At 49.2% G+C, this 27,291-nt stretch overlaps 3 protein-coding genes across 3 annotated transcripts in view; 1 reads left to right on the top strand and 2 right to left on the bottom strand.

The window, feature by feature from the left end:
• RHPN2 (rhophilin Rho GTPase binding protein 2) overlaps positions 1-19,611 on the bottom strand; it is a 59,278-nt gene extending 39,667 nt beyond the window's left edge. Inside the window, exons 1-2 of the mRNA XM_081216704.1 lie at positions 19,534-19,611; positions 6,314-6,429 (exon numbers count right to left, since the gene is read on the bottom strand). Coding sequence (XP_081072830.1) covers positions 6,314-6,429; positions 19,534-19,602 — 185 coding nt within the window. The 5' untranslated portion in view covers positions 19,603-19,611. The remainder of the gene's footprint in view (positions 1-6,313; positions 6,430-19,533) is intronic.
• LOC308605993 (translationally-controlled tumor protein-like) lies at positions 9,356-10,088 on the bottom strand. The gene has a single exon (XM_081216380.1). The coding sequence runs from the start codon at positions 10,071-10,073 to the stop codon at positions 9,501-9,503; it is 573 nt and encodes a 190-aa protein (XP_081072506.1). The 5' UTR covers positions 10,074-10,088; the 3' UTR covers positions 9,356-9,500.
• A 7,049-nt stretch (positions 19,612-26,660) lies between the features above and the next one.
• The window catches only part of GPATCH1 (G-patch domain containing 1), a 45,565-nt gene continuing 44,934 nt past the window's right edge, over positions 26,661-27,291 (top strand). The window contains exon 1 of the mRNA XM_081215263.1: positions 26,661-26,972. Coding sequence (XP_081071389.1) covers positions 26,900-26,972 — 73 coding nt within the window. The 5' untranslated portion in view covers positions 26,661-26,899. The remainder of the gene's footprint in view (positions 26,973-27,291) is intronic.

Genomic DNA, 27,291 nt, shown 5'->3' on the forward strand with positions numbered 1-27,291 from the left:
CCTGTGCTCCGCGGCGGGAGGGGCCACAGCGGTGAGAGGCCCGCGTACCGCAAAAAAAAAAAAAAAAAAAAAAGAAATGAACCCTAGAACGTGTGCTGTTCCTAGTACACGTCATGATTTTTCACGGATTCACTGGTGGAGGGGGGCTTCTCGAATGAGGTGCCACCGGTTCAACATGGTGGGTGTGCCCAGTTCCCCCGTGCCCCAGCTGGGGGAAGAGCTGACCAGAACCTCGGGCTCCTCAGTACTGGTGCTCTGCACGTGGGCTGCCTTTCTGGGTGAAAATGAATCCCTTCTAGGGCCCTTTTTGGAAGAACATGGGTTTTCTCAGCTTTCCCTTGGGTGTGCTTCTACTCTGAAACCCCCGTGGTCTGATAACTGATGTTACAGCCAAAAGAGGCCCTGAGACCGACCAGGATGAGGCAGAAGGGTGTTTCAGCCCTTTCCTGCCCAGGGTCTCCCCGCCCACTTTCTCCACGGCCTCCTTCTGGCCTGGACCACCAAGGAGAGGCCGACTCCCTTGGGTTTTTCCTAAAGAGCATACACATACTGCAAAAGTCAAGAATGAAAAGGTAGGACTTCCCTGGTGGTGCAGTGGTTAAGAATCCTGCCTGCCAACGCAGGGGACACAGGTTCGAGCCCTGGTCTGGGTAGATCCCACATGCCGTGGAGCAACTAAGCCCATGAGCCACAACTGCTGAGCCTGTGCTCTAGAGCCCATGAGCCATAACTACTGAGCCTGTGTGCCACAACTACTGAAGCCCACATGCCTAGAGCCCATGCTCTGCAACAAGAAGCCCCTGCTCGCTGCAACTAGAGAAAGCCCATGCGCAGCAACGAAGACCCAATGCAGCCAAAAATAAATAAATAAATTTATTTAAAAAAAAAAAACTTTAAAAAAAGAAAAAAAGAATGAAAAGGTGTCCAACTTACTCTGAGTGATCAAGCCACCATATGTGAATAGGAAAAAGAAGGCCACAGTCAATGATTTCCTGAGGCCACTGACAACATCCAGGCATGTCCCTCAAGTTGGAGCCTCTGAGACCTTTTCCACCATAGACACCCCATGGGATGTATGGTTTCTTTGCCCCAAATCCAAAATTTCTCTAACATCCCCATGTTTTGTCTTAAAGATGTACATGAATTTGCATTCTGACCCATGTATCTCCATTTATTTTAGTGTAATTTTTCTCCCAAGTCTTTTAGTAAAATTGTCCCTCCAGGAACAGGCTTGTTGACAGGCAACACAGGCTTGTACCAGCTTCACAGACCTTATCGGAGCAGTTTGGCCTTAATCTGTCTGACCCCAAATCCTGCTTGCCAGGGATTCAGGAAAGCTAGAGCAAGTATTTGCCCAGTGCCCTCATGTGGCCACCTGGCTAAGGCAGCAGATCAGCCGGTCTGGCAGGACACCTGCTTCCAGCCCATCTCTCAGTATAGAAAGGCAGGCCTCAGAGTTGGTGCAGGCCCCCAAGGTTTTGGCTCGTACACCCCACTGCCCAGACACCAGCCCCTCTCAGAACTGATAGTGTGAGCAGTCATTAACCTCAAGTCGCTCTCATACAGCCCAAATCACCCCAGGGCACCCCTGTCCCAGAACTTCATGACCCTCTGGTCCAGAAGTCGCAAACTGGAGGTCCATGGGACTTGCTCACTTGATTCTCAGGGTGTTGTTTCTTCCCCCTTGAATTAGTTGCCAATATTTTATTTTATTTTTTATTTTATTTTATTTTTTTTTCGGTACGCGGGCCTCTCACTGTTGTGGCTTCTCCCGTTGCGGAGCACAGGCTCCGGACACGCAGGCTCAGCGGCCATGGCTCACGGGCCCAGCCGCTTTGCCGCATGTGGGATCTTCCCGGACCAGGGCACGAACCCGTGTCCCCTGCATCGGCAGGCAGATTCTCAACCACTGCGCCACCAGGGAAGCCCAGTTGCCAGTATTTTAAAATTCAACTATCAGAAGATAAAAAGGGGGACAAAAGTCAGATCTCTCTCTTCTCCTGAAAAAAACAAAACAAAGCAAAACTGAAGATCTGGCAACCCTGGCCCTGCTCCCACCATGGCCCACACTGTAGTTGCCCCTCCAGAGAGCATATGCTCTGCTCTTTGCTGCAGTCCCCACCACTCCCTATCGCACCACAGCACCAGTCCCAGCCCCCTTCACTCTTTTCCATGCGCACCTGGCCCCAAGAAGGGAACCTGAAGCCCAAAGATATTAAATGACCCACCCTTGTTCAAAGAACCAGTTAGTTCAAATTGAACTATGTGGCAACTTGCTTTAAATTTCACAGAGGCCACCTGTTTTTGAGAAACATCATCACGTTTCTACCCCAGCTTTTCTCAAGGGAGGGAAGGGAGCTAGGAAAAGAGAGAGAATATTATCCTTGCTTAGCCTAAAAAAGCACATTTAAAATATCTGATATCTTCCTAATCAGACTCCAGGAAGCTCATGGACTCTTGGCCGATACGGATCAGAGAAGAAGGCCTTGAAGGGGCAGAAAACCAGGCCCCTCAGAGCACCCGCCCAGACGGAAAGCTCCCTTACGGCTGCAGGTAAGGACTGGGATCCTCACGTTCCTGCATTTGGGGGGACATTTTCCCAAACGCCCACTCCCCCAAACATTCCAACTGCTCTGCCTTTATCAGGGAGCAACGGTAGGTCATTTAGGAACCTGAAAACAGACAGACAGGACGGCAGGGCCCGGTTTGTGACTGAAACTACCCTTTGCTGGCAGGGACAATCACCTAATCGGCCACCCAGAGACACTCACGGGCCAGAGCTGGGCTCGGCTACACGCCCTATTTGTTTTCGGGAAACCGTTGGTGCCGGTTAAGTCAGATTAATAAATACCTTTAGGGTTTCCTCTGACAACATTCCCCAGAGAGGGGCACTTTGAGCTTTTAGGTCACTGCAAGAATCATTAACAACCTCACCCCACCCCCACCCCGCCAGCTCAACAACTGCTGACCGGACAATGAGCCTCAGAGAGGCTGTTTGCTGGTGTCATTAACAGAGCAAGACAGACAAAACCGCCCTAGGCCCCGCCTTAGCAACGCCAAGTGCCCTGGCCAGAGGGGGCCTCCCTGACCACCCTCCGTCTCCAAGGCCGCTGCGTCAGTCTCTATCACATTTCCCTTTCATCGGTGCCCTAGAAAACATCACCTCCTGACGTGAGTGGACTTGTTTGCTTGTGTATTTCGGTTTCCCTACGAGAGAGATTAAGCATTAGGAAAGCAGGGCCTCGTCTGAATTGCTTGTGGCCTTATCCCCTCACATCTCAGACACGGCCAGCCACTTAGTAGGTGCTCAGTAAATCCATTGTTGCGTGAATGGACAGGCACAGAGTCAGGGCTGCCCACCTGCCCTCTCGGCCACACAGCTGGCCTGGCAAGGTGTCAACCAAAACCCAAGGCCACAAAACACACCAAGGGGACCACACCTGCAGCGTCCTCAGCACAGCAAGCTCAGCACACAGCAGGACTTCCCAAAATCGGGGGTTTGGACTTCCCTGGTGGCGCAGTGCTTAAGAATCCGCCTGCCAGTGCAGGGGACATGGGTTTGATCCCTGGTCCGGGAGGATCCTACATGCCATGGAGCAACTAAGCCCATGTGCCACAACTACTGGGCCTGTGCTCTAGAGCCCATGAGCCATAACTACTGAGCCCATGCACCACAACTACCGAAGCCCACGCACCCTAGAGCCCGCCCGCTGCAACTACTAAGCCCACACGCCGCAACTACTGAGCCCACGTGCTGCAACTACTAAAGCCCACACGCATAAAGCCCGTGCTCCACAATGAGAGAAGCCACTGCAGTGAGAAGCCCACGCACTGCAACAAAGAGTAGCCCTACTCGCCACAACTAGAGAAAGCCCGCGTGCAGCAATGAAGACCCAACGCAGTCAAAAAAAAAAAACAACACACAAACAAACAAAATAGGGGGCCTCTCTCGAGCTGCACTGGCCGCTGAGGCCCACTGTGCAGCAGACCTGACAACTCCCATGTCCAGACTTCTCTGAGGACAGGGACACGGTCAGTCGTTTCAAAAGGTGGAATGTTACCGTATTTTCCCCAGTCTGCTCCAGGAACAGCTTCCCTTCCACCCTGTTACAGAAGTAGCTGGAGAAGAGGTTCCCAGACACTTGGCCACCCCAGGACTTGCATCCTCTGCTAGTCCATGAGCAACAAAACCAACACAGGCACATCACTGTTGTTCCTGACCCAGGGGCAGTGGGTTGCTTATATTATTCTTCTAGGCCTTTGCAGTATTTCACAATAAAAATGCATGAAAGTAATCCACGCCCTTTGTTAAAAGAACATTCAAACACTGAAAGGATAAAGTGACAAGAAGGAGTCATGTCTACCCATCCAACCCTGGTCTTGCTCCCAAGAGCCCACTCTAACGGCTTTTCCTTCGCCCCTTTTGGAAAAAGTCTATGCATACACAAAAGCATATGCACGTATTTTTTTTCCCAATTATTTATTTATTTATTTATTTATGGCTGTGTTGGGTCTTCGTTTCTGTGCGAGGGCTTTCTCTAGTTGTGGCAAGTGGGGGCCCCTCCTCATCGCGGTGCGCGGGCCTCTCACTATCGCGGCCTCTCTTGTTGCGGAGCACAGGTTCCAGACGCGCAGGCTCAGTAATTGTGGCTCACGGGGCCAGCTGCTCCGTGGCATGTGGGATCTTCCCAGACCGGGACTCGAACCCATGTGCCCTGCATTGGCAGGCGGACTCTCAACCGCTGCGCCACCAGGGAAGCCCTATGCACGTATTTTTTAAACACATACGCAGGGCATGCTGTCCTGCATCTCGCTTTCCCCCATTTCATACCTCAGAGATCTTTCCTAACGAACAAATACAGACCGATTCAGAAATGAATTTACTCCTAGTTCATGGTGAGAAACCCTCCTCTTGTCTTTACTGAGTTCTCGGGTGAGCGGCCCATATGGAACAGCAGATCACACTATTCATACATGTATGTGACCACCAGAGTCTTGTGGCTCTTTTACCAATCCACCTGGTTTGGTGTATTTGTTTTTCCCAACAGCCTCCAATCAGCCTCAGGGCTCCCTAAGGCCTCCAACAGTGAAGCAGACCTACTGGGAACACCCATTATCCATATCCTGCCAGGTTTCTAGGTTCCAGGTCCCAGCAAACACTCCACATGTCTTTCTGAGACTCCAGGAAGCATCTGTCTCACTTAGCCGGGCAGCAGACATACTGCCTGCCTCCATACCCAGTGCAGAAGGCAGCGTGGGGCTGGCAAGAGTCACCCCTAGAACTCTGAAGAAGAAGTCTGAACTCTTTGTAAACAAGAGGAAGCCGCCACATCATCTTGCATTGCATTGAAGGGTGTGGGGAGGGCTTAGCGCTGCCTACAGGTAAGGCCTCTGTGAGTTCTATGATTGATAAGTAACTATGTTACCATCAGAGAATAATAATGAGTGCCCCGGGCTTCCCTGGTGGCGCAGTGGTTGAGAGTCCGCCTGCCAATGCAGGGGACACGGGTTCGAGCCCTGGTCTGGGAGGATCCCACATGCCGCGGAGCAACTGGGCCCGTGGGCCACAACTACTGAGCCTGCGCATCTGGAGCCTGTACTCCGCAACAAGAGAGGCCACGATAGTGAGAGGCCCGCGCACCGCGATGAAGAGTGGCCTCCGCTCGCCGCACCTAGAGAAAGTCCTCGCACAGAAACACAGCAAAAATAAATAAATAAGTAAATAAATTTATTAAAAAAAAAAAATGAGTGCCCCAAGAGCCCAGAGCTGTACTGGGCCCCTCTCATTAAAGGTGGACACTGGCAATTGAAAGGCTCCTATTCCCTCCTTTCTGCCTTCCTTTTCTTTCTTTCTTTCTTTCTTATTTTTTTTTAACTTTTTATTTTTTCAAATCTAATTTTTTTAACTGAAGTATAGCTGATTTACAATGTTGTGTTGCCTTTCTTTTCTTTATACATTCAACAAATATTTAGCAAGCAGTGATTCTACATCAAGCATAGTGCTACGCAGTAGAGAAAACAGGTCCCGAAGAAAGCAGGGAAAACAAACAGGAATCAGATAACTGGACTTCCCCCATCGCCCTTCTATCCCGAACACACAGACAGGCTGTGTAAAATACTTCTCTTTGACACGACCAAGCTCTAGGCGAGACAGGGCCCACTCCAGGTGCCAGAAATGAGGAGGAAACTCAAAGCTAAAACCAAGGGCTGAGAGAGGAAGCTGGGCAGGCCTGGGAGTTTAGGAAAGAGATGGACAGAGGCCTCAGGAGAGTCCGGGCTCCCAGCCAAGGCAGTAGAGCCAGCAGACACCTACTTCAGAAGGTTCTCCGCTCCCGTTCTCATCCGCACGGCTTTCAGGATCTGCTGGTTCAAGGCAGCCCTCTGATTCTGCAGTTTGCTCCGGCCAGTCTGTGCGAGGGGATTGCAACCCTGAGGGAAAACAAGAGATGACCCTTCAGAGGTCAGCCACTCTAAAAATGATGACAAACGTCTAATACAACAGAAGATGTTTTAAAAACTCATTTTTTCTGAAAGTAAAAGTAATATATTTTCCAACATGGAAAATATATAAAATACGAAAAATATAAAAAAAGAAAAGTCAGTCCTAATAACACAACTCCAAAACAGCCACTGTGACTGGTTTCTTTCCTGCCCACCTGTTTTACGATATATGCATATTGTTACTTTCCACATCAGTGGCTGTGTAGGGAGTTCCCCAGACCAGCCCCATGTCTGGAGTTTCACAGGACTCAGCATACAGTTGCACTCACAGCTAAGATTCATGACAGCAGTTTGGTAAAGATACATAACTAGATCATAGGGAAGAAGAGGGAGAGTCTGGAGGAATCCATGTGCAGGCTTCCTTATGCTTTCTCTGTCCTATGAGGGGTCACACAAAGCACGCTCTTCCCCCAGCAACAAATGCAGCAACGTGCATGCAGTGTCACTGCCCAGGTTGGCCCATTAGAAAATCAAATTCACGGTTTTTATTAGGGGCTGATCACAAAGCCACCTTCTGCCTAGCACGTACCAAAATTCCAGGCTGCCGAAAGGAAAGCAGGTGTTCACTGCAAACCACATGGTTTTCGCCATTAGTTTAGACACAGTGAGCCAACTTCATCACTTAGGGGATGAAAGGAACACTCCAAGAGCCAGGCTCCCAGAGACCAGGCAGGGGCCAACCTTGCAAGCAGGTCTTCCTAAGGAAAGCAGCCTCAGGTTTGCCATGTTAACCCTTTTCTGCACAGGGACACACATAGGCTATCATGTTTTCTCACTTAATACTCTATCATGAAAATTTCCTTTGTTATGAAGTGCTCCTCCAAACCATGATTTTAATAATTGCATAATGTTGCCTTTTTTTTAGGATTTACCATTTCCTTATGGTCGGACAGTTAGATTGTTTCCAAGTATCTGCTATTATCTATAATTATTTGATGCATATTTGTAAGCACGAATCTTTGTAAACCTCATGTTTTTCCTTTAAGGTATATTTCTAGGACTGAGTTACAGGGCGTCTAACATCTTTAAGCCCCCTCCTCCCCCTAAGCACCAGCCCAATTATCCTCCAGCAAAGAAAGGTACTCTTTCTTGTCCCTTCTCCCTGACAGCATTAGGCAACCATGAATCTATTGATAATTTGTCTGTACAGACTTGCTTATTCTGGACATTTCACTTACGTGGAATCATACAGAATACAGTCTTTTGTGATGGGCTCCTTTCACTCAGCATAATGTTTTCAAGGTTCTTCCGGGTGTAGCACATATCAGTACTTCAGTCCTTTTTGTCCCTAACACTCCAATTAATATGAACAGTCATTTATCCATTCATCCGTTGATGGACATTTGAGGGTGTTTTCACTTTTTGGCTCTTATGAATAGGGCTGCTTATTTGTGTGTAAGTTTTTATGTGGATGTATGTTTTCCTTTCTTCTCTTGGCTATAGATCTAGGAGTGGAACTACTGTGTCATATGGTTAATTCTACGTTAAACCATTTGAGGTCAAACTATTTCCCAAAGAGGCTATAATATTTTACATTCCCACCAACAGTAGATGAGGGTTCCAATTTATCCCTATCCTCATTAATACTTGTTATTGTCTTTATTAGAGCCAACCTAGGATGCGTGCTATCTCACTGTGGTTTTGATTTGCATTTCCCTGATGGTTAACAATGTTAAATATCTTTTCTTGTGCTTATTGGCCATTTATGTATCTTTGGAGAAAGATCAATTCAGATTCCTTGCCCAATTTTTTTTTTTTTTTTTTTTTGCCACATCACAGGGCACGCGAGATCTTAGTTCCCCAACCAGGGATCGAAACCTCGCCCCTGAAGTGGAAGTGCAGAGTCTTAACCACTGGACCGCCAGGGAATTCCCTCCTTGCCCTTTTTTTTTTTTTTTTTTTTGTGGTATGCGGGCCTCTCACTATTGTGGCCTCTCCCATTGCGGGGCACAGGCTCTGGACGGGCAGGCTCAGTGGCCATGGCTCACGGGCCCAGCCGCTCCGTGGCATGTGGGATCTTCCCGGACCAGGGCACGAACTCGTGTCCCCTGCATTGGCAGGTGGACTCTCAACCACTAGGCCACCAGGGAAGCCCCCTCCTTGCCCATTTTTAAACTGGGTTATTTTTTACTGTTGAGTTGAAAGTATTATTTTCAATCTTTGCCAAATTGATATGCAAAAAACAGGTATCCCATGCTCCCAATGTGCAAGGATTATTAGTGAAGATAAACATTTTTTTCATATATTATTGATCACTTGAATTGCTTTTTCAGTGAATTGTCTGTGTTCTCTGTCCATTATTTCCTGGCGTATTTAGATTACAATCAATGTTTCATTGTGAAAAGTTTAAAATCAGAAAAAGAGTTTCTTTTTTTTTTTTTTTTTTTTAGCTGTGCGGCTTGCGGGATCTTATTCCCCACCAGGGACTGAAACTGGGCCACCACAGCAAAAGCGCCAAGTCCTAACCACTGGACCGCCAGGGAATTCCCATCCTTTCTTTTTTTTTTCTTCCAACTGTGTTAGTCTCTTTTTATTCTTTTGGTAATTTCTTCCAGAGTTAACTACTTCCATTTGTAGGTGATGAAATGTGTAAGAAATCCACTTCAAATGTTGGCACTGCTATGAGCATGGTCTTTCCCTTTACTTCAACTGAATTACTGTTGATTCTTGTTTATATTCCAAGTCCCGGAAGTGGTTTTCACTGTGGAAGTTATCTGAAGATGGTCTTATGCTTTCTAGTAGTGGTCTACAACCAGGTTCTAGCTTTTCCAGGAAGGTTACACAGGACGGATTTAGATATTACATATTAAACTAAGAGGCATTCTCTCAATTGAGTTTAAACGCATTTTATTTTTAGACAACCTACATGACTTTTTTTTTTCTCAAAAACAATGCCTCCGCTCCAAACAAATCAACATCAAAACGAAGAGCTCAAGATGACATCAGTCCCATTTGTCTAAGTCCTGGTGTTGTGTGGATGAAAAGCAGCAGCCAGCTAGTTATGATGAGCAGGTAATAGATCCAAACAGCCAAATTTGTTGACATTTTTCCATTTCTAGACCATCCTTAAAGAAAATCATATATGGAGTCGCACTATCCTCATGGTAGTTCAGCAGAGCAGCCATGCTATCTGGATTCATGTTTTCACCAATAAAGAACTGATCGTTTTTGAAATTAGCAAGGATGTGCTTGATTTGTTCTGCAGTCCCTGTCATAAAAGGTTTTACTCTTTCTGGTCTCTGTTCTTCAAGCTTCCCTTTGATTGACTTCATGTAATCTTTGATGTACTTCTTGTAGGCTTCTTTTGTGAAGCTGGTTTCCTGCAAGTGATGGTTCATGACAATAACCACACCAGTGATTACTGTACAGTCGGTACCTTCGCCCTCGGGGCCTTCAGCGGAGGCATTCCCACCAATGAACGAGTCATCAATATTACCCTCTGTCCTACTGACCATATTCCCCTCCACCTCCAGACACAGCCTGTCCTCGACCTCCCGGATCTTGTAGATGTCAGAGAATATCTCATCATGGCTGGTGAGGTCCCGGTAGATGATCATCATGGAGGGAGACATCGGTGGCACTAGCTTAGTAGGAGCCCGGAGCTCAGAGCGAGCGTGGTGCAGCCGGAGCGGCGCTCGGGGGGAAGGGGGAGCAGGTGGAAAAGCTTTTTTTTTTTTTTAAATTAAAGTAGAATTGATTTACAATATTGTGTTAGTTTCAGGTGTACAGCAAAGTGATTCAAAAAATTTCCTTTAACCTAATAGTGTTTTTCCCACCCCAGCAGGTAGAAGCCTAGGGATCTGAGGGAACGCTCCATTCCTTTCTGAAGCTTATCTTTCGGTTCCGCCCTGACAGGCTTGTGGTCACACCCTGGGAGTGGCTGGTGGGCAGTATTTGGTGAGGGGACGGCCCTTCTCTCTGCGTCACTGCCTTGGTCACTGCCATCACAGCTCCACACACACCTAGCCTCCCACACCTCTGCCCAAGTCACATCCATGGCCTTGACCCCAAGGAAGAAGAAATGGGTTCTCTGCAGCCCCAACCTTCTCAGGGATTCCCATATCAGTGGCCTTTAGACTAGAGGGTCAGAAATAAGTTACATCTCTCCTTCCACAAAGATTTTTCACTCTCCCATCCCAGCAGGTGGCCACCCACCTGTCCCCCATGCAGCCGTCCAAATTCAAATTACACAGATATTCAGAATCTGAATTGGGACAGTCTTAAAATTAACATTTTTCAAACCATTAAATGATCCCTGATTTAAAATAAAAATCAGAAAACGAATTCTCTCTTTTCAGATCTAAGATTAAAATGTCTTTAATATTAAGATAACTTAATAGTAAAGGGCTAAAATAATTGCCAGTCTCTTTCCTTTCCACATCCTAAAATTACTATGAAGGGATGGCTCAATCTGACTTAAAATTACATGGTTCACCAAGGCTGTGTTCTATTTTACAGAGAAGGCTTAATAACTAATTCCTTTACATACATTCCCAGAGCTAAGATTAAGCACCCATTCCAGCTCACGGATAAGGACTTTTTCCTGCTCCCATACTTCACCCAACTTCTGGCTGGCCTGGAATCACTACACCCTAACCAGCCCACAGATGTAGGGTCAAGTTTCCAGATAAGACATAGGAATGCTTAGGATTAGATTTGACTGAGTAATTGGACCCCAAACGACATTACTTCTTACTGACAGGTAGGAATGCCAGACCTGTTGGAAACACCAGAAACGCCCACAGGGCTGTTTGGAAACTTCCCAGAGCCCTGAGAGATGAATCTGGGCGAGACTGTCCAAAAGACCCCCTGGCATCACCAGAGGCTGCTAGCTGTCCACTGGCCCCTGCCAGGGGTTCTCTGCTAGTGGGGACCCACAGTCCTCAGCCATACCTTAGCTCTTAATTGGTTCGCAACAGGATGTAGAGCTGCTCCAAACTGAACTGAGGGTTTGTGCCCAGGACTGAGGCAGCACCTGTCAGGCCTGCCTGGCCTGGGAAGTGGGGAGGGACTGGGGGGGACAAATGAACTGTCCTTGCCTCTAGGGTCACTGTCCACAAGTTGAGAGTCTGTCCACTACACAGAGTCTGTCAGTTACCTGACCAGCCTAAGGCTTGGGCATTGGCGTCAGTCTCAATACGTGGAAGGATGGTCCGACTGTCAACACCCAAGAAAAGCAAGTACTGAGTAAAGCTCAGCTTCCTCACTAGCTTAGTGGGGTCTCCCACGTTGTCAGTCAGCCCACGTGGACTCTGGTATGGCATCTCGGACCCCACAGTTCTGAGGCTTGGAGGGTAAGTGAGCTACTCAAGATGCTAGAGGCAGTAAGGGTGGGAGGAGGACTCAAGCCCATGTCCTTCCTTCCCGCCACTCTGAGACGAGCCTGAGCAGCAGGAATGTGTGGGAATGCGGGGACGAGCTCGCCCGCCAACCCCCGGACACCCCTTCCGTGCTTCCTGGCTGAGGGCTGCCCGGCTCAGTGCATATCTTTTGGCCACAGTGACCCACGTCCCACTCTCCCACCTGGCAGCCCACAGCGGTCAGGGGTTGTAAATCCATGCTCCCACACCTCCTTTCCAAGGGGAAGGACATCTGATTCATGCCTGGCTAGCTGGAAAACCAAAGGCCCCAGCCCTGAGTTTGATCCAGGGTGAGCACCTGACATAGGACAACAGAGCCCATCAGGAGGGGGCTTCATTTTTCCCCATCAGCCTTGAACCTAGGAGGATGTGAGACTGGGCAGCTGCAGCCACGTTACCACTGTGGGGGGAGTGTCTCCCCCCAGGTGAAGCCAACCTAGGGGGAGCAGAGCTGAGAAACTGAGTTTTGGCGGCAGCATTTGAGCCCTAGATCAAGCCAGGCCTGAAGCCATTCCTCTGGGCTTCTCAGTGACAGGAGCCAAATGCATTCCCTTTCTTGCCTAAGCTATTTTTTAAAAATGGAGGCATAATTTACACATAATGAAATACATGGCTTTTTTTTTTTTTTTTTTTTTTTGTGATACGCGGGCCTCTCACTGTTGTGGCCTCTCCCGTTGCGGAGCACAGGCTCCGGACGCGCAGGCTCAGCGGCCACGGCTCATGGGCCCAGCTGCTCCGCGGCATGTGGGATCCTCCCAGAGCGGGGCACGAACCCGCGTCCCCTGCATCGGCAGGCGGACGCTCAACCACTGCGCCACCAGGGAAGCCCAATACATAGCTTTCTAAGTACATAGTTCAATGAGTTTGGATAAATGTGTATACCTAGGTAACCACTATTCCAGTCAGAATATAGACCATTCTCATTACCCACCAAGGCAACCAAGACTCTGATTTCTATCACTGTAGACTTTTGCCTGTTCTAGAATGTCATATAAATGGAATCATAGGGCATGTATGCTTTTGTGTTTGGCTTATTTTGCTCAATAGTATGCTTTGAGATTCACCCATGTTGTTTTACTTACCCGTGGTTTGCTCCTTTTAATTGCTGAGTAGAATTCCATTGTAGGAATGTACCATGGTGTGTTTATCTGCCTAAACCACTGGGGATTCGATCTTCTGGTAACCACAACTAAGAAAGTCCTAAGTAGAATAAGTTCACCCAGAGTGAAAACTCTATTTGTTAATACACACGCACACGCCTTTAGGATATAGTTAAGTTGTTCAGCTGGGAAACAAGTATTTAAGAGCAGCACCTAGGCAAAAACCAGAGTCAGTGGATTTGGAAGAAAGGAAAGGCTACTTGACCTACAACATGCAGAGACTGACAGTGAAAAGGCAGATAGGCCAGGTCACTGGGAAGGCAGACACAGGGTAGGGAGCAGTCTTTCCTCCCCAGCAGGGGGTGGGGGGGCCCTGCTCTAGGCAGTGCCTGGCGCTTGGCTCCCCTCCACCCCAAGAACCAGTGAGGGCCTTTGTTCCACACAGCCAAAGTTAAAGCCCACACACGTAGATGTGTCTCCAGCAAACTGAGGGCACAATGTGAACTTGGAGTCTCTAGGTCAGGAGGAAGACTGAGTGAGGGTGACCACGCAGGGTCCCCTGGCCAGCGACCCTCACGCAGGGCACGGAAGAGTGGGGTGCTTTTTGCTGCCTCTCCAACACAAAGATATTTTCTCTGCCTTCCTTCCTAGTCATGCAACCCCTCCCTCAACCACCAAGCTCTGGAAAACAGAATTGTTTGTTTATGAGTTAGCCAGAAGCTGTCAACCAGAAAGCACAGAAATAGCATGTAATACCCTGCAATACACAAAAATACATCTAATTTAACTTTTCACCATGCTGGAGATTCAGGGCAGTTTGGATGAACAGAATCTACCTTTTCTATGTCCATAAAAATTAAAACATGAATTTGGCACTTGTAAAGAGGTCTCCTGCCCTTCCAGGATCTCTGCCAGGTGCCTCCCTCTGGCGTCCCCATCCATTCACATGGGGGTAGGGGGCCACAATATGAACAGGCTCCCTTCAGTCACTTCTACAAATCTTTACAGACACCTACCTACCGTGTGTGTACAAAGTGTGTGCCACTCTACAAAGATTTACAGTCACCAAAATTTCTAAGTGACAAATGTATTTGCAGACCCAACTGATGACCTGTTTATTTCAACTGGTAGGATGTACTCACCACTAGTGTACAGTCATTGGTGGGGGGGAGATGGTATGTGTGTGTGATTTTGTACACTTCTGTTATTACCCTTTTTTACAACAATTTATGGTACTTTTCTAATACAATAATATTGGAGAAAAAGAAACTACTTCTGAAGTTGTAGATTTGGATCACCTGCCTTTTTCTCCTCTTAGAGTCCAATCGAAACAGGCTTTTCTAAGGCATATGGCCCTAGCGAACTCCGTGGGTCTGACCAGCAAGGCCAGAAGGACCTGCATCTCTCCCTGTTTCTGGTGCTACAGGCGGGAGACCTTGCCCCCAGCAGGCACCCCTTGCTGCCAGCTCTGCCAGACACTCAGTCTGGCTGAGCTGCACCTGCGGTTCCGCTGTCCTCTGTGGCCACCTCCAATACAGCCTTTGTGTCACAAGACTGTAGTACCTGAGCCAAAGGAGGAAGTGGTGATCAGGCTAAAGCCAATGCCCTGTATCATCAGGTGGTGTCTTGGAATCCATCCAAATAGCCCCAGGAAGCAAGGGACATTTACAGTGTTACAGCTCATCATGCTGACTCTCCTCTGAGTCACCTGAAAATTCTGTTTCTGCCAGGGGAACCCCTCCTGGCCAGGATCCCTCAATGTGAGGAGGAGTTTGTCCACCACGCCCTCTGGGCTGCTGGTGTGCACCAGTGCAGCTGGACAGACCCTCACCAAGGCCTTGATCAGCCTGGATCCAGCCTGGCCTGTAGGGTCTGGCTCAGACCATGGTGGGGTAGCGGGTGGGGAAGAGGCAGCGGCACAAACTTTTACACCCTTCCTCCTCCCTCCCCCACCCCCACCTGGAGAAACATCATCACTACCCAATAGAAATGGGGCAGGAACTTCCCTGGTGGCGCAGTGCGTAAGAATCCGCCTGCCAATGCAGGGGACACGGGTTCGAGCCCTGCTCCGGGAAGATCCCACATGCCGCGGAACAACTAAGCCCATGCGCCACAACTACTGCGCCCGTGCTCTAGAGCCCGCGAGCCACAACTACTGAGCCTGAGAGCCACAACTACTGAAGCCCATGCGCCTAGAGCCCGTGCTCCGCAACAAGAGAAGCCACCACAATGAGAAGCCCGTGTGCCACAACGAAGACCCAACGCAGCCAAAAATAAATAGATTCTCAAAAAAAAAAAGATGGACTGGATGAGCCCCCATGACCCACCCTGTGCTCCTCAGACTCAGCCCAGCATGTCTCTCCACATGTGCTTATATAAGATGCACACGTGTGTCTAACATGAAATTACACCCCACTAAGATGAATGGTGCAGCGGAGGACCTAAGAGGAGCCTCTGGGTTAAAAAAAAAAAAAAAAGAAAAATTCTCTTCCTTCCTTCTCTGCTGGAGCCTTGAGGAAATCCAGAGTAAACAGGGACCACGAACCAGGACACAGTGAACCTTGGGGCCCTGTCCAGCCTGGAGGCTTCTGTGAACAAGAAACAACTTCTCCTCCAGCTCTTGGGTAAAAACAATGGAGCTAAATTCATTTCGGGCCATTAGTGCTCCCAGAGGATGGTGAGGCAGAGATAAGGTCCCACAATGCTGCACTTTGTACCGAAGGTCTTCTTCCCCTTACTGCTAAGGTCTTTCATTTCGACCCTTTCAACAGCCTTTCTCTAGTTTTTTTCCAGCTAGCTTTCTCTTGGCCAAGAATAGGTTTTCCTGTGGGTTTCAGGACTATAGCCCCCAGAGAGCCCTGGAGATGGGACCCGCTCTCAGGATGTAGTGTCTTGGAAATGTGTATTCCTCTGCATTAACTATAGGCCCGAACACACATTCTTCCAAGACTTTCATTAGGATAAGCATAAAAATCTGTCTGGGAAAAAGAAACTCCATTTCCACGGGTCATTCTTTTAAGAAAATAATTTAGTATTTAATTATTCTTATAGAACTGTACCTCTATTTAAACATAGTAGTGTCAAGGAAGAAAAAAAAAAGTGAGAAGCCAGAGAAGAGAGAAACATATTGTGATAGACCAGAAAGTATTCTGTATTTTTTGTTTGTTTTTAATTCAGAGAGCCCCCTGCCCCAAGCTGCTCACCCAGGAGGCCAGGGTCTGTACTGGTGTCCATGCCTGACCTGCGGCCAAACTGAGTCCGTGTCCTCGGGCTCTGTACAGCCATGTCCTGCACAACCCCAAGAAGACCCTGACTTGCCAGGGGGCCCTCTCTGCCAAAGACCGCCTCACACGTTCAGGGTCCAACACCAGCAGGCAATAGGAACCTCCTCATTCTAAACAAACCTGCCTTCTTCTCTCTCCTCTACCCCCACACCCCAGCAACTATTTTCTCGGCCCTTCTCCCACCTGTACGCCACCACACTGACTTGAAAGATTTTTCTTTGATGTGGACCATTTTTAAAGACTTAATATTTTATCGAATTTGTTACAATATTGCTTCTGTTTTATGTTTTTTGGTTTTTCGGCCGCGAGGCATGTGGGATCTTAGCTCCCCGACCAGGGATCGAACCCGCAAACCCGCACCCCCTGCTTTGGAAGGTGAAGTCTTAACCACTGGATCACCAGGAAAGTCCCCACCACACTGACTTTTGCCCCCAATTCTCCACCTACTCATTTACCAACAACCCCCTAAAGGACTAAGCCCAGTATTTTCCAGGGCTCTTCTGACTTGTCAACCTCATCTCTCCACTAAAAAGATCTCTTCTCTCAGCTGCCTTGACACTGTCACCCTCTGGGCTTGTTTACCATCTCTCTGCCTGTCCCTTACATGGAGGCATTATTCTCTTCTGCCTTGGGTCCTTTTTCACAATATCCCACTGCCTCCCACACTGGTGTCCCCCAAAGCTGCATCTCCAGCCAGGGGGCGCTCGTGGCTGTCGGGTTCATGGAGTGGACTCCCCACTGGGACCACCTTTCAGATGTCGCTGAGGGGCCTCAAGTCCACCAACTCTACCTCAGCATCCTGGTGGCCCCATCTCAGTGAGGCGCCTGAGCATCCCCCCAGACACCAAAGGGCAGACATTTTGGACTCCCATCAGCAGAACTTCCCCACCATATTTGGTCCATTAGTTCTTCCCATCCCTGTTGACTGCCTTTGCTCAGGCCCTCATCACTGCACCCTCCCCACTGGGATCCCTGCCACCAGTCTGGACCCCTGGTTTGAGTTAGGGGTGCAAGCTGTTGGAAAGGATGGGTGGTGAGGCCGTGTTTACCTAGGACTTTACATAACTGACTGAAAAGTCATCAGTAGATCGTATCGGAGTAGGACAGAGACAATGAGGATTAACCTTCCACACTCCTCCCCTGTCTGGCTCCACCACTGCCTCTTCCCCATCGCTCACCTACTGATCACTCAGCTTTCCAAGTGGTCTTTCTGTGACACAAATCTCACACGTCTGGTCCTGCATGAAGCACTTTGATAGATCTCCAGGTTCCCTTCCCATGCATCCAGGATGCGTGACTCCTGAACTAGCCTAGTTCCCACTTACACCTCCACACCCCCAAGGGTTCACTCACACACGCTCACAATCCTGTGCCTTCACCCATGCTGTTCCCTCTACCCGAAGTGTGCATCCTCCCCTCCTTCACCTGTATAACATCTACCTCTCATTCAAGGAGCATTGGTTTTAGGACAAACTGGCTCAGATCACACATCAGGGAAAGTTCCATGTTGACACCTTTTATTAACTTTGTACTAGGAACGCTCTTTGGACTCCTGTGACGTAGCACAATGATCATTACAAGGTCTCGTTTTCCAAAGAGATGTTTCTAATTGCAAACCAGTGATTCATCTTATTTTGCACCCATGATTCTCTTTATCTACCACCGGAGAAACCGCACCTGAAAAACACTCAGCTTTGCATCCTTTCACAGCTCCCTTGCCTTCCACTCAGTCCTATGCACATCCTCCCCTGGAAAACATGTTCTGGAAGACAAGGGAACATAACCCTGGCAGGTGTCCACCACCTTTTCTGCCCCTTCCTCTGTTGTTTCCCCCAGATGCTGCTATAGGTCCAGACCTCCACCTGTTCAGAGGACAATCTGGGGAAGAAATGAAGTCCCAGAAAGATGCAGCAACTTGCTGGAGTCTACACTGCAATTTTGTGGGGGAGGCAGTCAGGGTTTGAGGCCGTAGGGCTGAGATCTAGGGATTCCCAGGCCTGGCCTCCTTCTGCAATTCCATGGCCTGTGATGCTCTGTTCCCAATGCCACACATAATTAGAAGTTATAATCCTATAATTCCATGATGACATCTTTTAACTTAAATACACCTTAAAACTATTCCTTTTTTTTTTTTTAATGCTAAAAGCAATTTAATCAAAAGGAATTTTTCCAACTCTGTCCTCACCTGTTTCTCCTCCTGTCCATCCTCTAGGGCCACTGCTCCTCACCAGAGAGCAAAGCCCAAAGGCAGCGTCATGGGAGAAGGAGAAAGACGCCAAGAGCATTCACTGACTGGATCATTAGGCGTGGAACAATTAAGAATTGACTGTTCTGTGGGAAACAGTTTCACTGCCCTGTTTATAATTTCGTCCTCTGCCTTCGGTCATAGAAGTTATAAGAGAACAATTTCTCAACCCACCTAGTCAAACATGGCCAAGAGCCAAAGGCTATTTTTAGACTCATAGGGACAAGGAAGAAGGATGGAAGGTGTCCCCGTGCCTCCGGGCTCAAAAGCATCTTTGTAGCCCAGGCCTTGTAACCTACGGACATCCCAGCAACCCCGCTCCGTGGATTGGGGCCACTTTTGACGGGCTGAGCTGCGAACCTTCAGGGCGGGAGGCCACGGTATGTGCCAAGCTCCCGCGGAGCCCGCACCTCCCGCAGGTCTACCCAACAATCGGATAAATCCGCTTTAGCGAAAAGTAGTGAGGGGGTGAAACCGCTGCCCTCACGTCTGCAGCGCGCACGCCCTCCTGGGCAACTAGGGGCAGAGAAGGGGGCGACGCCCGAGGTCCCCTCCCATCCTCGAAAAAGTCGAAGAGGCAAACACTGGAAGCATTCTGGAGGCAAAAGGGGAAAGCCATCCCTTCTGAGGGGCTCCTATTTCCACGCGCCCCGGCCAAGCGCTCGGGTGGAAGCCGGGCTTGGGTCCCCACGCGCCGCAACGCCGAGGGCGCCAGCGCACTGGGAACCAGTCCCTTCCCCAGGGCCGCGGGACGGCCGGCGGGGGCGACCCCGAGCACCCCTCCTGGCCCTGTCCTCCGCCGGCACCTGCGCGGGGCGGCCCAACACCACTCCCCAGCCCCGTAAGTCACCTGCTCTCGGCCGCCGGGTGCACCGCCGCCGCACCCTCCACTCCGACCCTCCGCCGGGCGCGCCCCAGGCCAGTGCGCCCCCTCCCCCTCCAGGCCTGGTCGACCCCGGCCGCGCGCCCTGCAGCCCCCTCCACAGCCTGGGGGGAAAGAAGTCTGGAGCTCGCAGAATCCCAGCCCGCCCGAAGCCGCCCACCTTCCGAAAGTAGCCGTCGCCCTCCTTCTCCAGCGGCTGGGGGGCCGCGGGCAGCAGAGCGTCGGTCATGCTGGCAGCGCGGGAGCACAGGACAGACTGAAGCTCATCTGCGAGCTGGCCCGAGAGGGCGCCTGGCCCCGCCCCCGCCCCGCCCCACCCGGCCCCGCCTGAGCGACCGCCCCTCCAGCCCCGCCTGAGGCCCGGCCGGGAACCCTGGAGACCAAGTCGGGCCCGCCGAGACCGCGCCCCTGGTCCCGCCCCGGCTCCGGATTGGCCGAGCGCAGCCGTGCCCCAGGCGAGGCTGGCGGAGGGGAGAGCAAAGAGCCCCTCGGCTGTTCGCTCACCCTCTCCCAGCCTCAGGGGCTTAATCGGGGAGTGGTTGCAGCCTTAGCCCGGGAGCGCAGGGGCGGACCGGGGGTCTCCGCTGCCGCAGCGAGGCCCGGGTTGGGAATCCAGCTCCTCGTCTGGAACCATGGGGGTAAATGCAGCGAGTGGGTGAAGCTACGGCTCCTGCGCGCACGACGCGGGGACAGTGACCATACCCGACGCCACGTCGAGGGCGCGGCGGGAGCGCTGGGCCCTGGGCCGAGCAGTCAGGAACAGCTTCCCGCCAAAAGGGATCCCGGGGCATAGTCCGGGAGGCTGAGGGAGAGTTGGCGGCGCCACCGAGGGCCTTGGCGGGTGACTCAAACTTGTTGGCCCAGCGATCAACCCCCTGTCCCCCAACCCGCTCTGCAGAAACCAGGAGGATCCACTGGGAGGTCACAGATGGCGAGGGGAGAGGGGTCCACCCAAGGAGGGATCCCCAGAAAGGGTTTCGTGCCCAAGAGACTCGACAGATATCCTTGAGCACGTTTCTTAACCACCACTTCGAACCTCAGATTTCTCAACTGCAAAATGGGTCCGGATCACCCTCTCTTGACCTGGTCCAAGGTATTACAACCAAAGTGGTGTATAAGCGCTTAGCTGCGCGGTAGAGACGCGAATAGCTTCGGAGCGAAAGGGGGACTCCTGAGGACAGGGGTCGCACCGCTCTCTCTCCCAGCTCCCCTGATCGGTGGACTGCACGGGTAGAACTAGCAGACAGGGTGCCGGGACTGGGCTGCCGGAGCCGGAAGCCCCCCAGCGGCCACGCCCCTCCTGGCCAGCGTCCTGCAGTTCCTACCCCCTCCCCCAACTAAGGGACACCTTTGCGCAGTTACTGCTGCGTTTGGCCGTCGCGGTAGGTGCCACAGGTAGAACACAATACAATCTGCTTTCAAAACAAGCCAAGCGTTTCCTTTTCTTCTTAAAAAAAAAAAAAGAAAAAGAAAGAAAAAAAAGTATGTGCATTAGGGGATGTTCAAGAGTTTAACATAAATGGTAGCAACAGCCAAGTAAATATTAAAAGAAAAAAAACCTCATCATCACTGCCGGCTCCAAGACGCAGCACAAGAAAAGTCGTTCTCTGAAAGGACTAAGAAAGAAACTGAAGAATCTTAAGCAGCTGGGACAGGTGTTTGGGAAACTGGCAAATGCAGAAACTTCCCTTCTCTCTTAGGGTCAGAAATGAGTATCAAGCTAACTTCAGCATTGTCGGTCACCCTAGAATTAATTCATGGCTCTGGAAGTGTACACTCCCCACCCCCAGCTGGGACTTGAAAACAACCGCTTCCGTTTTGGGTATCCAGGGGTGGCGGGTCACTCTATTACATTTGTAATACTACTGCTGCTACTACTAATAATAAAGTTATCAATAATAGAACCTCTATTCTAGCCAGAAAGTTTGTAGATATTATGTTTCACGAAACTTCTGCAAATAAGAGAAATGAATAATCTCCATTTAACAGGTGAGAAGACCGAGGCTCAGAGGAGTGAAGTGCACTTAAGGGCACACTAGCCATTAGTGGCTGAGATCGGTGTTTAGTTCAGGGCTGCTGACTCCAGTCATTCCCTACCACTCTCAGATTTTTGTCATCTCCTACTACCTTAAAGCTCCAATCACCTTTACAGTTTGTCACATATACCTGTCACTTGTACTATTATCGACTTAATAGAATTCTTTAAAATTGTTCACTTTAAAACACACTCTTCTGTCATACAATAAAGAAATATAGTTTGTATAATAAATACTATATCTAGTGCAATAACCCACAATTTTATTAGAACTGAAAATCCTAATCAGACCTGACTAGTTTTCAGAAACAAATAAAAAATAAATAAAAATAAATAAAATAAAATTACTCACTTTAACAAACTTTATTTTAAAACACAACTATGTCATAACAATAAGCAGAAAACCAGTGCTACTTTGACCTATGCGGACATACACATAAAAGTGAATATAGTGAAAACCAAAATCTGTTATTTAATCTAGCCCAACACCTTTGCCTTCTTGAGTTGCTTCTTTTATTAAAAAGGAAGAAGAGCAAGAAAAGGAAGCCTGCTGTTAAGGACACACCAGTGCACCCCGATACTAGCTTCAGAGGAAAAGAAACACTTCTCTGTGCGTCCCAACAGGTATCTCCTGGCCCTGTGAACCATCTGTGTGTCACTCCTTGAGGCTGTGCAGGACCAGACATCTCTAGACATTCTCATGGCTCCTTGCAGGGGGCTCACAGGCCTGAGCCCGTGTATCTCTGATCCTGCTGAGATCAGGAAATGAGAGCTGCTGCAGCTGACCCAGCAGGAGAGTAACATCTAACCTCCTATTTGTCAACCCAGTTGGTGGTGTGTGTCACAAGAACTGCCAGTGAGCCCCCTGTGCTCCTAACAAAAGAGTCGGGGTGGGAATTTCTGAGATAGGCAAAGGTTAAAAATCTCAACTGCAAACAACTATTTTGTGAAGTCCCTGTTTTACCATCTGGCTGGGGCCAGCAGTTGACTGTCCAGGTACTCAGTTTCTTTAAGTAAAATGTAAGTCACACCTCCTAAGACCTGCTTGTTGAAAAAAGGAGCACTGGCTTCTCTAGGGGCAGCCTGATGTACATCCTCTCTTGGAGAATCTGATGAAATTTGCCAAATTAAAAGCAGAAATCACAAGTTAACCCTTAAGTGAGTGAAATGCATTATGAATTATAGACCCAATTTTGCAATTTTTATGAAAAAAAATCTTAGAAATTGAAGCCATATGGTGCCATGAAGCACTGACTTGAGAAAACCACACTAGATTTGGCAAGCTCTGCCACTAAGTCACCTTGGTCAGATCCTTCTACCCCTTGTGACCTCAGTTTCCCCAGCTCTGAAATATGGTCTTAAATACATAGCAGTCATTTACTGCATACTTTATGACAGGAGCTGTGCTTTGCATTTTGCATACATGATCTCAGTTGATCCACAACCCTATGAAGAGGATACTTTTTCATCCCCATTTTAAAGAGGAAGAAGCTGAGGCTCAGAGGTCACCAGTCTGCTAAGTTAGATTGCCTCATGCAACACCATGCACTATGCTACTCTACACTGTCCCTTGCGATTTAAAAGGAAAGATATATTGTCATATTTGGAAGAAGTGATTATGGATTAAAAATGAATGAGTGGGGCTTCCCTGGTGGTGCAGTGGTTGAGAGTCCGCCTGCCGATGCAGGGGACGCGGGTTTGTGCCCCGATCCGGGAAGATCCCACATGCCGCGGAGCGGCTGGGCCCGTGAGCCATGGACGCTGAGCCTGTGCGTCTGGAGCCTGTGCTCCGCGACGGGGAGGCCACAACAGTGAGAGGCCTGCATACCTCAAAAAAATAAATAAATAAATGAGTGGGACTTCCCTGGTGGTGCAGTGGTTAAGAATCCGCCTGCCAATGCACAGGACATGGGTTCGAGTGCTGGTCCAGGAAGATCCCACATGCCGCAGAGTAACTAAGCCCAAGCACCACAACTACTGAGCCTGCACTCTAGAGCCTGTGAGCCACAACTACTGAGCCCACGCACCGCAACTACTGAAGCCTGCATGCCTAGAGCCCATGCTCCACAACAAGAGAAGCCACCGCAATGAGAAGCCCGTGCACTGCAATGAAGAGTAGCCCCCGCTCGCTGCAACTAGAGAAAGCCTGCGCGCAGCAATGAAGACCCAACGCAGCCAAAATAAATAAATTTATAATAAATAAATAAATAAATAAGTGACAGAATGGCAAAAAAATACCAAGTATTGGTGAGAATGTCAAGCAACCAGAATCTCATACATTGCTTGTGGGAGTGTAGATTGGTACTACCACTTTGGAAAACTGGCATTTTCTACTGAAGAGGAACATATGCATAACTTATGATCCAGCAATTCCAAATCTAGGTAGATATCCAACAGAAATGCATACATCTGTTCTCCACAAAGCATGTACAAAAATGTTCACAGTTGCACTTTTCAAAATAGCCCCTAACTGGAAACTACTCAAATGCCCATCAACTGTAGAATGGATAAGAATTTGTGGCATATTCACATAATGAAAACGAACACATTACTATTACAAGCAACAAATATGTTGTGAGCAAAATATTTTGCTCACAAAAATATTGTTGAGCCAAAGAAGCCAGAAAAAATACTGTATGATTCCATTTTACATAAAATACAAAACAGACAAAATTAGTCTATTCTGGGAGTATTGCTTCTGGGTTCTGGAAATTTTCTATTTCTTGACCTGCTTGTTGTTACACGGATGTGTTCACTTTGTGAAAATGCACAGAACTGTGTGCATATATTGTATTTCAGTAAGAAAACTCAACAGAGTAAAAATGAGTGACATTGATTCCTAAGCATATAGAGCAAGTTTCTTTGTATGTCATGAGTGACCATCCCACTGCCAGCACTGATGTGTGGACCATAGGAACAAAACTCCCTACCCAGATGATTCAGCCCATTTTCCTATTGGGCAGTTTCCTGAGATTTGTGCTTTCTTGCCTGTCTGAATAAAAAAGGATGGGTGTGTGGTGTTTAAGCTTCTACAGTTTTGCATAAAAACACATTGTTGAGAGAGTGGTATGGACATATATACACTACTAAATGTAAAATAGATAGCTAGTGGGAAGCAGCCGCATAGCACAGGGAGATCAGCTCGGTACTTTGTGTCCACCTAGAGGGGTGGGATAGGGAGGGTGGGAGGCAGATGAAAGAGGGAGGAAATATGGGGATTTATGTATATGTATAGCTGATTCACTCTGTTATAGAGCAGAAAATAGCACACCATTGTAAAGCAAGTATACTCCAATAAAGATGTAAAAAACACACACACACACAAAAACACATTGTTTAGGGGTTTCTGCTGTCAAGAATCAGGAGTATTGGGTAATTAGTGACCAGGGTTGCAGATGAAGCATCCAGTCGTTCCTTCTGAAGATCTGGAGTCAGAAAGGTTTGTAATTCCTGTTTTTATTTTGTTTTGTTTTTTAAATATTTATTTATTTTGGCTGTGCCAGGTCTGCGTGGCAGCACGTGGGACCTTCGTGGCAGCATGCGGCTCTTAGTTGCTGCATGCGGACTCTTAGTTGTGGCATGCGGACTCATAGTTGTGGCATGCATGCAGGATCTGGTTCCTCGACCGGGGTTCAAACCCGGGCCCCCACCCCCGCCCCCACTGGGAGTGCAGAGTCTTATCCACTGGACCACCAGTGGGTTCCTCGACCAGGGATCGAATCTGTGCCCCCTGCCTTGGGACCTCAGAGTCTTTTTTTTTTTTTTTAAGATTTATTTATTTATTTTTGGCTGCATCGGGTCTTAGTCGCAGCACGTGGGATCTTCACTGAGGCATGTGGGATCTTTCGTTGCGGTGCCCAGGCTTTTCTCTAGTTGTAGCATGGGGTTTTCTCTCTCTCTAGTTGTGGTTCGTGGGCTCAGTAGCTGCCCCAGGGCATGTGGGATCTTAGTTCCCCGACCAGGGATCGAACCCGCATCCTCTGCATTGGAAGGCTGATGGATTCTTTACCACTGGACCACCAGGGAAGTCCCTAAAATAATTCTTTTTGTTAAAGTCATGTACCATGACTTATTTAATTAGCTCTTCATTCTTTTCTTCAAATTATTTATTGAGTGCTTACTACATTCCAAGCACTGTTCCAAGCTCTGAGGATACAGCAAAGGAAGAAAGAAAAACTGGCTCAAATCTTCTTAGAGCTTACGTTCCAAGGGGAGCTTACATTCCGTTCCATTGGGAGAGAAAGACAATAGACATATAAGTAGGTAAATCAAATTATATAAGGTGACAAATGTTGTGGAAAATATATAGTAGGGTAGGGGGTGATAGGGGTTGGTTTTTAAAATAGGGTCAGAAAAGTTTTCACTGAGTAAGTAACCTTTGAGCAGAGACCTGAAGCAAGTGAGGCAATGAATCATGCTTGTAGTATTCCAAGCAGTGGGAACAGAGAATGCAAAGAAGGCCTTGAGTCCAGAGTGTGCTTGGAGTGCTCAAGAAACAATCCCAATACCAGAGATTCTGATTCAGGAGGCCTGGGGGACGGGTAGGAGGGACATTTTAGCAACATGCTAGTGAGTTTCACTCACACAGACTTCTGACCCTCATTTTGCAGACCCGGGCTTCTTTTCTCTCTTCTGTAAGAAGGTTTGCGGTGGGATAACAGCACCCTATTGGACAGATGTTTGTTTCTTTAGCTTCAGTAAGGGAGCCCTCAGCATCCCTCACCCCACCTCACAGCAGCCTTTTGCTTGTCCGCTTGCATTTTCTTTCTCCTTTCTCGTTTTCTTCGTTCTCTTTTCAAATTTCTTTCCTTTTTTATTTTTCTCTTTATTCCTGTTTTCCTCTGCCCCCACCACGGCCCCCCCCCCTTTCCTTCTCCTTTTCTTTTAATCTCTTCTTCCTTTATTTTCCTCCTTGACCAAGTGTTGTCCCAAGCTACCGTCACCGTGGGCATCAGGGTTCCCCTGTCTGAATCCTTTCAGAGGTCTGGAAGGGGACTCCACTTACGTCAACCTAAGGGTGACATACACAGAGTGCGTGTGTCTATCTGGGAGTACAGGCAAGTTCCCGCAGATGGCAGGGGTAGGACTGAGGGGAGCAGGGTCTGCCGGCAGGGGAAGTCGGGAAGGGCACGGACCGGGTTGGGGAGGGGTGTGGGGTGGGCAGACTTCGTGGAGAACCACCCCTGCAGCTCGACAGCGGAGTGCCTTCCACCTTCTCCCAGGCGCCTCCTCCTGACCGGCACATGGGGGAGCTAGGATGAGATGTCGTGGCAGCCAAAGCCTCCGAGACAACTCCTGCCGGGGTCCGCCTCCCACAGGACGGTTTTGAGAGCCACCCGGCGCAGATCCGAGAGAAGTTTACCGGGCAGGGTGTGCACTCTCCGCCACCTGCGCTTAGAACTTCGCTGCGGTTCGCGGAGATTAAAGCGCGGAAGGCATTTTGCCCATTGAGGCCTCCGTAGCGAGGGGGCGAGGCCCGGAAGGGAGCAGGATGGCGGCGCTGGATAGAGACAGCGACGAGGACTTGGTCAGCTATGGGACGGGCCTGGAGCTGCTGGAAGAAGGTGCGGGCTAGATTCGTAGCCGGGGCCTGTGGAAAACAGGCCGGGGGTCCAGGATTCGGGGCAAAAACGCACAACCCTGTGCCAATCCTTGTCTGGCACCGGGGGAAAGGCTCGCCTGCTACGGGCTCTGGGAACAGCGACCGGAGAGGCGTACACTGTGCTTGCGGGGTGCTCACGTTTTGCAGGGACGGATGGGAGGCCCGGAGGGATGGGAAGAAGAAAGATGACAAACAGGCTCGTGTGAGAGCGGGGGTAGGGGAAGAGCGGTGGTCAGGCAATGTTTTTCCTAGGAGAGGACGTTTGAGCTCAGCCTTGAAAC

This window comes from Mesoplodon bidens (assembly GCF_964165515.1).
Source record: "Mesoplodon bidens genome assembly, chromosome: 18".
In the NCBI taxonomy this organism is placed as follows: Eukaryota; Metazoa; Chordata; class Mammalia; order Artiodactyla; family Ziphiidae; genus Mesoplodon; species Mesoplodon bidens.